The sequence below is a fragment of the Solanum dulcamara genome, chromosome 7, assembly GCF_947179165.1.
Source record: "Solanum dulcamara chromosome 7, daSolDulc1.2, whole genome shotgun sequence".
NCBI classification, from domain to species: domain Eukaryota; kingdom Viridiplantae; phylum Streptophyta; class Magnoliopsida; order Solanales; family Solanaceae; genus Solanum; species Solanum dulcamara.
This window is the reverse complement of record NC_077243.1, coordinates 7048270-7059889: the sequence shown is the minus strand read 5'-3', so window position 1 is coordinate 7059889 and position 11620 is coordinate 7048270. Positions and strand designations below refer to the sequence as shown.

The 11620-nt window shown below is 35.2% G+C and overlaps 1 protein-coding gene across 1 annotated transcript; it reads left to right on the top strand.

Annotated features, from left to right (window-relative positions):
• The first annotated feature begins 3437 nt into the window (after window positions 1-3437).
• On the top strand, window positions 3438-11129 carry LOC129895954 (plant intracellular Ras-group-related LRR protein 7). Its single transcript, XM_055971746.1, has 10 exons — window positions 3438-3732; window positions 4679-4748; window positions 4906-4952; window positions 6396-6504; window positions 6604-6689; window positions 7264-7354; window positions 7607-7692; window positions 8367-8453; window positions 8534-8666; window positions 10847-11129. The coding sequence occupies exons 1-9, from the start codon at window positions 3640-3642 to the stop codon at window positions 8642-8644; spliced, it is 780 nt and encodes a 259-aa protein (XP_055827721.1). The 5' UTR covers window positions 3438-3639; the 3' UTR covers window positions 8645-8666; window positions 10847-11129.
• Window positions 11130-11620: the final 491 nt, after the last annotated feature.

Below are 11620 nucleotides of genomic sequence, written 5' to 3'. Positions count from 1 at the left end.
ATAATTTTGATAATTCATGTAACATTTCATTTTATTAAAAAAAATTCAAAACTATAATCAATAAGAGAGATTTAAACATTTGTGTTGTTATGTAACATACAATAATTTTTATATATTTATTCTTGTCTTACTATCAATTAAAAAAAATTATTAAATTATAATATATTACAAAAAAAATTTAGAATTTATGAGAATAAAATATATTTAAAAAGAATTAAAGAAGTGTAACTCACGTTTCTAAATTTTGGATGCTCCTTCCAAGCATAGTCACACCATCACCACTCCAGGTCACTGCAATACTCTCCAGAGTCCACCACATGGTGCTTGAGGATACTACATGCTAGATAGAATCGGCCTAGCTAATTTCAGACTGAGGAAGACCAAACGGATTAAGAAGCCTCCATGATTTCCTATTTGTGTTGCATCCTTGGATTGAACACCCAGTTGCAGCGTATGCGATTCTCATCCGATTTTCGTTTGGGTTACTTGATGCTCCTCGTTCTGGCTATTCTTGATTGAAATTATAGTCTTTGTGAGATTCACCACCGTTTTTTGTTTAGATTTTTCCTTTATGACGTAGAGAGAAAGTCTCCCATATTTATGCTTTAGATGCATAGTTTTTAGGTTTCATTTGCTAGTATCGGGGATGCATCAGTTGCCCTTAGTAGGACGGTCAACTTATGAACCACCATAGAATCGAAGATTAGGTTTATGTATCCCACCTTGTATTTTTCTGTTTTATTTATGATAAGGCTTGGGGTGTGTGGTTCAACCCCTGATCGCCACGAGGGGATAAGATACGTTTATTAAAAAAAATGGCTTTCTCGTTCTATTGAGCCACCCTTGTTTACTTTAAATATAACTTTCTTATTCAGAAAGAAAAAAATTGAGAACTAGTTGAACCGCGTTGAGTTCACCATCACATTGTAGAACCACCACACATGTAAAACGAATCGAGAGGTTAGCTTCTAAAATGACATACAGGAAGCAAGTGAATTGGGGTTTTGTCTATTACAAGATGGGAGAGGGACATATAGCTCCAGCGACATAGAAGTATTAGGAACTTACTAATAAATTGCCAAAAATTCACTGGAGGTAAGGAATCAAGTTCAACGGAAAAGTCGACAATTCCGGCGACGGTTGAAATTGGTGGGCCACGGAATTTGTACTCCGTCGCGAACCGCTGAAAGGGTTTTGGCTTGTAAATTTTGAAACTCCGAATGGGGCTTATTGGAGCTTGTTTGCTTGGCCAAACTCTGTGATTTACTTCCTATGAGAAGCTAACGAAAATAATCCTTTATGCTTTGGGTTAATTAATGATCCTTTGGATATATATTTGAGCAATTTAATTTGTCCAAAGCGAATATTATTTGTCTTTAATAAATATTTATTTATAAAAAAAATTACACCGAACATTAACAACTTGTTTGGATGGTTGTTACTTGTTGTATTATATTGTATTGTTAGTTTAAATATAATGTTTGTTTTGATTGTTACTTAAATTTTATTGTATCGTATCGTCTAAATTCATCGTTAGATAACGACGAAAAGACCCATCTTATATAACGATCGATTTGTTGTGTTCGCGTCGTTATCTTAATATTTTCTTCTTATTTTGTTTTTATTTATTATTTAATAATTAAATCTCATCTTTTATCCTACCTTTTCAAGGCAAATCTACCTTGTACCTTATTTTTCTAGTAAGTTTTATTATTCGAATCATGGATATGTGACATTATGTAACGATGGAGAACGATACAATCTATCCAAACATTGTATTCATTAAAAGAATACAATACGATACGATACAATACAATACAATACATTATGAAACAAGTATATAGATATTACGTCTTAAAAGTTTCATTGGACTCTAAAAATAAATTAGAAATAGCAAAAAAAATACACCTCCAAATATGAGTATCTTAAATCATTTTTCTAATAATTTGCATGTTAATTATTTGACAAAAAACAAAGATGCTCGCTTTTGACAAACTTTAAGAATCAAAATCGTTCATAAATATATTAAAAGGACAATTTGGAACCCCGAATTCTGCACATAGCGGAAGTTTAATACCCCGTGCTGCCTCTGTCGTGAGGAACTAATTATGTCATTTTCTCTAAAATCAAAGATATTTTAAAAATAGATTTTGGAGTTATATTTTGTGTCGAACAAAGTGAGAGAGATGAGATTGAGGTTATTCAGATGTGAAGAAAGAGTATATGGATACATCACAAAAAAAGTGTGAGAAGTTTGTTATATCAAATTTTATGAGAGGTGGAGGTAGGATGAAGAAGAAATATGAAGGTGATTAGACAAGACATGATACAACTTCTACTTACTAAGAACATAACCCTGAATAAGAATGTATGTAGGTCAAGAATTAAGATGAAAGAATGATTGATAGTCGAGTTTTTCGTAGTTTTATGTGGGGGTTAGTCTCTGTTTGTACTAGTTGATTCATTTTCTTCGTTAATCTTTGTATTGTCGTTGCTTTCGTTGCAATCCTACTTTGATTATACTCGTTCGAGTCGAGGGTCTATCGAAAATAGTCCTTTTACTCTACAATGATAATGGATATGGATAATGTTCAAGTACATCTTACCCATATTAGATCCCACATTACACTAGACGTGGTATTATTATTGTTTTAGGAAGTAGCAGTTTAGATATGCTATACACATAAAATTGTGTTGTGCATTATCGAGTACCGTGTATCAATATCAAACTTATTACATCATTATATAATATTCTCATTGCATAGAATCGCAAACCCTTTAATCCTTTATCAAATACCATCAAATTAAAGTTGGTTATTTAATATATTGCATTTGTAACTATGCTGCACCAATATTACCTCATATGCTCAAAGTTATTTATAACAATAAGAACAACTCATTTTTCTCAGTATTATGTGTTAGTTATGTGGGAAAAGAAAATGTTTTTTAAATTTTTATATATGATTGATTAAAATATTTTCTCTAGGAAAATAAATTTTTTAAAAACGAGAAAAATGATTTCTCTAATAATAAAAATAGAAAAAATAAGTTGCATAAGCAACATTTTAAGTTTATTATCACTTACCCCCACCTCCTAACCATCCCACCATTCGATACCCTCGAACCCCACTTTCCATTCCATCCCGCCTTCATAGTATTTTTGCTAGATAACATATAAATGTTATTGACATAATATTTTCTTACTTGCTTACTTACCAAATACTAAAAAAATAAATAAGAAATCCACTTATTTTTCAAAAATAATATTTTCTAGAAAATTATTTTTCGTGAAAAACATTTTCCTCCGTACCAAACACTTAAATTACTTAAAAAGACACATAAAATGTATAAATTACAGGTCAACTTGTATTAAGAAAAAAGCAAATAAAATAAAATAGAGGAATATTTATATCAACTCGTGTGTGACAAGAAAAAACTCAATAGAATCCCGACCCCACCTTAAATCAAAAGCAAACGCGCTTTTCCGTTCAAAAGTCCTCGGCATTTCTCTCTCTCTGAGTTCCACGGTCGTCGAATTCAACGCTTTTGGGTTCCTTCGGGGATATCCATTATACACCAACTTCTCAGTCGATAACTCTGAGAAGTTGGAGAAAAATCCGTCATTTTTAATCATCGATAATGGGGTGCCGCAGTAGCAAACCGGTTGATGCTGTCACAATTTCGCGATGGCGTTCTACTGGAATCGTCGCTTTACGCGACTCCAAATTGAAGGCATTTCCCTTTGTTCCTCCTTTTTTATTCCTAATATCTTAAGAAGTTTAATTAGACATCTAATTTTTTTTAATTGTAATCTCACAATGGTTATCTCATGTTAGTTTCCATGATCAATTATTTGTGACCTTTCGTTTCACTATTTCTGATTTTCATTGTATTCTCATGTTTATTTGATTAGCGTTTGTATGCAATCTTTATATTTCTGGTCGTTCCAAAAATGTTCAGCACTATTCCCTTAAATAATATTATTCTATTCATATTTACGTTTCCTAATGAAATTCATTAAACCATTCGAAATTTTAAAACTGAAGTGATGAGTTTTCTATTAGACTAATTTTTAGGTAAATGGTAGTCATACATTCTTTTGAGCCGAGAGTCTATGGGAAAAAAACCTCTTTACCCCACAAAGGTAGAACAAACTTGTGGGATTACAATGAATATGTTGTGTTGTTGTTGTTGTTAGTTGTACATTCTTTTTCCACTGACGCAAATACTGAAGTCCTTTAACATGTTAACCGTCTTATCTAGTGAAATGCCATAACATAAATGATCATTGCTAGGTATGGTAGAGCTTGACACGGAGCTTGTAGTTTACACACCAAGAGATGCTTTAAGTTAACCAGGATAGCGAAATATAATCAAGCATCTTTATAGAGGAGATTTTCCCATGCAAATCTTTTTGTTGTTTCTTGTCTGATTCACGAGGTGGTTAAAGTGAGCAAATGCATTTTGTGGGAAGTAGAGTCGGAATAGTAATAAACTACTCCCTCCATCCCCATTAGAAACAAATCATTGTCGGAGGAGTTACTTTTGCCTGTTTGTTTGTTTTGATGGATGATGCTTACTCTGATGAAATGCTAAAACAGTTAAATAAGGCGACATATTTAGTCCATTTGAAAAGGTCACATATTTGTGATTTCCTGACTAGCCTTTTTTTGAACAGACATTTCCTGATGAAGTTTTTGACCTGGAAAGGTCTGTACGTACCCTCGACTTAACACACAATAAAATGGGTATTGTTCTTCAGTTTCTTGAGCTCCTAATTTGTCTTCTTATCACTTCAGAGTATGAAGACAAATTCTATTAGAAGATTGTTTTTGTATACTTATCTTATTTTCTTAAAAAAGACTCTTTTCCTGGAAGCTAATTCTCACTCTTCTGTTGTGACAGTTGAAATTCCTATGGAGATCAACAAACTAACTAACTTGCAACGTCTTGTAAGTACGACATCCTGCTCTCCCTCTCTTTTTTTGTGATGTCTGTTAATGTATAAGGGCCTCATTAATTAGAAAAAAATTGTATTCTATTTGGAAAAAAAATTATACTGTTATGGGCATCACATCATATTATAAATGCTAGCTGTCGAGAAGGTATCAAACTCGTATACTTGCAGCCAAAATGCATATAAAACTAATGAAATTGGTTTATGGAGCAGATATGGGGCAAACAATTAGAGCGTTATTTGTTGTTATTCTCCTTTTTCTTTTTTCCTGATCTTTATAGGAGAAAATTTACTAGGGTAAAAAGAGTTTTTACAGAAGGCAATGTCAATAGAGATAGAAGAAAAGCAATTCTTCATTCTGTCATAAAGACTTTGATAAGTGGGATACCATTAATACTCATGTTGAGCAAATATGTTGGAAAAATGATTTTTCCTGGAATGAAAACAACTTAATATGAGCTCTTGTAAAGGGCAGAGAGAAGAAGAGAGCAATATACCTGAAATGTAATTGTAGGAAGTGGAATAAGCAACATTAATACTATATAGTTCTCTGTTTTTATTCTTGATTGGGACCTAAGGAGGGTAGGTCAAACTTTAAATGTAGACACGGAAAAAATGTTTGTTGAAGGGGAAGAATACTCTTGCTGATTACTTGATTAGCCACTCCTAAATCTTGTAGCGTATATTTTGATTATAAGAAAGTACAACTTGACATTGTTTTATCAGTGAGCTAGTAAAATATGTCGAGCAATTATCAAAATCTGATATCAAGGTGGAACATATTGAGGTATGCAGTATGTTCGCCAGATGAAGTGTCTTTGGTTTCTCAATATAACTGGGCAATTATTCAATCTCGATATTTGCTGGTCAAACAATAGAACTTTTTTATGTCAAGAAATAGAAGATGTAGCATGCTATTAGTGGTTACATAGCTTCTCTCTTTTCTGCTTAACACCCTGAATTTATTACTGTATGATATCTAAGCAAAGCTTTGGTTTTCCGTTAGAAGTTTATTGCTAGCTGATGGTTGTACTTGGTAGTTTGTTCCATTAAAATCTTGTTAAATCATTGATTAAGGTATAATTTTGAGTAGATGAATCATAGAATAACTGTTATAACCTAGGGAGAACCACACCCCAAAAGCTGATTATTAAGGTGGGAGAGCCCAAAGGCTATAAATACCCCACATCAGCACTTTGTAGCACCGATGTGGGACTTTGCAATGGACCATAACAATAACTCTTCTGCTTGTCCTGTTACTTTTCTTGTTGAATAATTCTATGGTTTTTTCTAATGGTTTTAATCTGAGATTTTTTCTTGTTTATTACTCGTTAACCATATCATTAGGCTTTTCCTGTATTAATGGTGAACATATTTCTTAAGTATATAATCTGATACTAAGAGCAAAAAACTTGTATCCCCAATTATCTGTATTCAGATTTTAGCTGATAACATTATTGAGCGCCTTCCCATGAATCTGGGATTGCTTCAGTCTTTGAAAGTGGCAACATTTGATGGGAATCGAATCACAAACTTGCCTGATGAATGTAAGTCCAGATATGTTATATCAGTCATGTTAAGTGGATTCCTTTTCTCTTATATGAGCCATACTCTCTGTTCTAACTACAGAAACTTCCTGTATTCAGTGGGGCAGTTGGTGAAACTTGAGCGTCTGTCTGTCTCTGCAAACTTGTTGACCAGCTTGCCTGACACAATCGGGAGCTTGCGAAGTGTGCGTGATTTATTACACTCTATATGTTACCTCCTTTCTGTGTTCAATTTAATGTGCTAATAAAGATTTTACTCCTACATAGTTTTATTGTTCGTTAAAATATTTTTACTGTAAAGGCGTTTAGCTGACAACAGAATTATTTAAGTTTTGATCTTGCCAATGCCTTTGATTAGTGAATTGCTCTGTAAATAGGAAAGAATCCCCAATTAATTTATCAAGTTGTGCTATTAAGCCACCTTATTGTGACATTTATTTAGTTGTCACAGCCCTTGCTTAATGTTTTAAGTTTCCTGTTATCTTTTTGTTGTCACTGTTGTGTAGACTTGCAGTTATAAGTTATTATTCAAGTTCTTGTGGTTGTGTCTTGGGGGTGCTGAATCAAGTTCAATGGTTCTGTTGACTCTGGAACTATTTTACACTTGCACATATTGTTATAAAAATATTATCGGTTACTTATGAGTTCTAGTATTCTAGATCATGTTGAAGGTGGTACTGCTTAGACTGACATCTTAGCAGTTCCTTTTCACTGATACATTTTGAGCTGTCGAATTGATAATATCTTTTGGCAATGCAGTTGGTTTTGTTGAATGTTTCAAACAACAAGTTAAAGTGTCTTCCTGAATCAATTGGAAGTTGCTCCTCTTTGGAAGAACTGCAGGCAAATGGTACCTTCATATTTAGTTCATGATTCTTCTGATTCTTTCTTCGCTCCTTTTCCTTTGGACTCCTGGGTGTCGTAGCTTTGTATGCATATCAAATTGAACAGTAGCAACTCTTTAATGTCTTACATGTGGGGCGACTAGTCGTTGTTGATTACAGTTTGAGCTGATATACAGTATTATTTTTCTATCTCCAATTCACTGTTGGTACTTTTACTGATTTCTCCCAAGGCTCATGATTGGAAGTTCCTGTCACAGATAACTCCATGGAAGAGCTTCCTGGTTCAATTTGCAATCTCATTCAGCTAAAATCACTCTGTTTGAACAATAATAATCTCAAACAGGTAATTTCCAAACTTTCCTCTGTGTCTCTCTCATTCTCACACTCAGAGTCATGTACGTATGTAAAAGTATGCTAAGCATAATTAGATCTAAAGTTGTATGGTCTGTCTCAACTCTCACGTAATGTAACTAAAAGCAATATTTACTTGCTCGACTGAAATTTTCTTCTGACGCTTGAGTTTCTTCTCTCTCTCTCTCTTTCACAAACACACACACAAGTAGATCTAAAGTTGTACGGTCTGTCTCACAGAATGTAACTAAAAGCAATATTTACTTTGTTAGACTGAGATTTTCTTCTGACGCTTGAGTGTCCTCTCTCTCTCTCTCTCTCTCTCTCACACACACACACACACACACACACGCGCGCGGCTACTCAGCAGACTTGTATATAAATATGTTATATAGCTCTTCATCAGCTATAAGACATCCACAAAAAGGCCTTTCCTTAAATGTAGAAGAAGCTTTACATGGGGATACTGGTATTGAAACATCCTCATGTCTTGAACTTGATACATGAGACGTTCGTTGTGCCAAATATAGATATTTGCGAAGTAATCCACATCTGAGCTCATCTGTTTACACTTCTAAATAGTTTCTTGTGTTTAATGCATTATCATCCTGGAGTTCATGCTTCTCCATATTTTAGCTATTGATTTGTTGGTTCTCATTTTCTCAGATGCCTTCAAATTTATTAAGAGAATGCAAGGGCTTGCAGAACATAGCCCTACATGGCAATCCCATCACCATGGACCAATTTCAACAAGTAAGTCACAATTGTGTTCACTTCCGTGCATCCTGAAAAAGTCACTTACAGAGATCTTCAACTGACCTTTTTCCATTCAGATGGACGGATTTCAAGAATTTGAAACCAGGCGTAAGATGAAGTTTGACAAACAAATTGATTCAAATGTGATAATTAGTTCTAAAGGGCTTGATGAGGGTGTTGATTTGTGATACCAATGCTGCTGTAATTTTTGTAAGCCTTTCCACTCTATCTTGTTAATCTTGTTTTTATATCCCTACTTCCTGTTTTTCTTTTTTTTAAAAGGAAACCTAAGCCACACTATGAAAGTGTGGGAAAGAGTGGTGGAGATGAGGGTGAGGAGAGGCGTGTCTATTTCAGAGAACCAGTTCGGATTTATGCCGGGACGCTCAACTACAGAAGCCATCCATCTTATGAGGAGACTGGTGGAGCAATATAGGGAGAGGAAGAGGGACTTGCATATGGTATTCATCGACTTAGAAAAGGCCTACGATAAAGTTCCAAGAGAGATACTATGGAAATGTTTGGAGGCTAAAGATGTACCTGTGGCATACATTAGGGTGATCAAGGACATGTATGAGGGAGCCAAAACCAGGGTAAGGACAGTAGGAGGGGACTCAGAGCATTTCCCAGTTGGGATGGGGTTGCATCAAGGATCAGCTCTAAGTCCATTTTTATTTGCCTTGGTAATGGATGCATTGACGCGACAAATTCAAGGTGAGGTGCCATGGTGTATGCTTTTCGCGGATGACATAGTCCTGATTGATGAGACTCGTAGTGGAGTTAATGCTAAGATGGAGGATTGGAGACATACCTTGGAGTCTAAAGGGTTTAAGCTGAGTATGACCAAGACAGAGTACTTAGAGTGCAAGTTTAGTGAGACACCTCAGGAGGTTGGCGTGGAAGTTAAGCTTGGTGCCCAAGCTATTCAAAAGAGAAGTAGTTTCAAGTATCTTGGGTCTATCATGCAAGGCAGCGGGGAGATTGACGATGATGTCACACATCGTATTGGGGCAGCATGGATGAAATGGAGGCTAGCTTCCGGAGTGCTATGTGATAAGAAGGTGCCACCACAACTTAAGGGCAAATTCTACAAAGTGGTGGTTAGACCGGCTATGTTGTATGGGGCAGAGTGTTGGCCAGTTAAGATCTCTCACATTCAAAAGATGAAAGTTGCCGAGATGAGAATGTTGAGATGGATGTGTGGTCACACCAGGAGCGACAAGATTAGAAATGAGGCTATTCGGGACAAGGTAGGAGTGGCCTCGGTGGAAGACAAGATGCGGGAAATGCGACTGAGATGGTTTGGGCATGTGAAGAGGAGGGACACAGATGACCCAGTGAGAAGGTGTGAGAGGTTGGCCATGGATGGCTACAGAAGAGGTAGGGGTAGGCCGAAGAAGTATTGGGGAGAGGTGATTAGACAGGACATGGCTCAGTTACAGCTTACCGAGGACATGACCTTAGATAGGAGGCTGTGGAGGACCCACATTAGGGTAGAAGGCTAGTACATAGTCTCGTTATTCTTCCCTATTCATAGGCGCACTAGCACATTACAATTCCTTGTACTCTCATTTCTGCTATTTCTATTACTATTTATTGCTTTCAGTACTTTTGATTACTCTATTTTATCTGTGATGCCTTCGTTATTTATTTTTCTATAGCGCTTTGAATTTTTTTAACTTTATCTGACCCCCTTTTATGCTTTTTTTTGAGCCGAGGGTCTCTCGGAAACAGCCGTCCTACCTTGGTAGGAGTAAGGTCTGCGTACAATCTACCCTCCCCAGACCCCACGTTGTGGGATTTCACTGGGTTGTTGTTGTTGTTGTTGTTGTTGAAACTTTTCCCATACTACTACATAGTTATGCAGTAACCACTTTCTCAAAAAGAGGTGGCATCTGCTTGTAATTTTTGTAATATCTAAATTCAACTACTTCATTGTTGTAAATGCTTATGTCGTTGCTTGATAAGCATGTTAGCGTGATCTTGCCTCTGCAATCATTTATGCCCCAACCAATGCTTGTATGACAGTTATTGGCTTATGCTAATGTCACTGCTTGATATGCATTTTAGCATTGATCTTACCTCCCTACCATATTGCTTCTACTATCATTTACGCCCCAACCAATGTTTGTATAACAGTTATAGGCTTATAGATCTGCCATTGAAGGTATCCATTGTGGAATGCTCAATCTAGAAAAAGGTACCTGAAATAATTGCTTAAAGACAGTGTCCTTTGCAACAGGACTCTGTTGTCTGGCAAGTTTCTGAGTCTGATAGATAGATAGATCTACCAGTTCATTTGATTGCCAAATTTCTTTCAACAGAGTATGATGAATTGCCAGATCAGGTGATGCATTTGATTAACTGCTGGCCTATTTTTGTTGTTGCAGTTGGGTGGAAATGTGAGGCGTTGAAATTGTTTGACGTGGATGAACGGTTATTACTGCTGACTGCCAAGAATTTGCTCAGGCCTTTCTACATTTCTTCATGGAATTGTTAACTTTGACAAACTGGGCAATGTATCTATGCTGTGTTAGAGTATATAATTGTAAATGGTCTGTATTTCAATTTTAACAAACAGTTGTTTCTTTTTGTTAAAGCTATGTATATATTTACTTAAACCTGGTTATCTGTGCAACCTTTTGTAACATAAATATATCAGTTCTTATAACATGCACACAAGTATCTACAAAACTCCATTATCATTTTCCGAAATACGATTTATAAATTTAATTTCTAAGTGTGATTTAAGCTTTCCAGATTGTCCATTACCTTAATTAACTCAGAACACATGTAAATTGCATTTTCACATATGCGTTTTACATATTTTTGAAGTTCTCAAGAAAAAATACATATCCAGCTAAAATTGCACATTTTGAGAAAAAAGTTGAAAACAAAACTATCCCAGAATTATTTGCATTATATGCAACCCCTTATCCTCACCAGCACATTTTGCATATTTCTCCTGTCATTTATATTTCCCTAATCTTTTGATTTTATTACAAAAAAACTGGAATAGTTTTGATTGAGATATAAATATAGCTATACTCAAAAGAAATACTACATCTTGAATCGTATAACCCTTAATGTAAATTGATTTTTGCCTTCTATTAGTTGACTAGACAAAGATTTACTACTAGTAGATTTTTTTTTAATTTTATAAT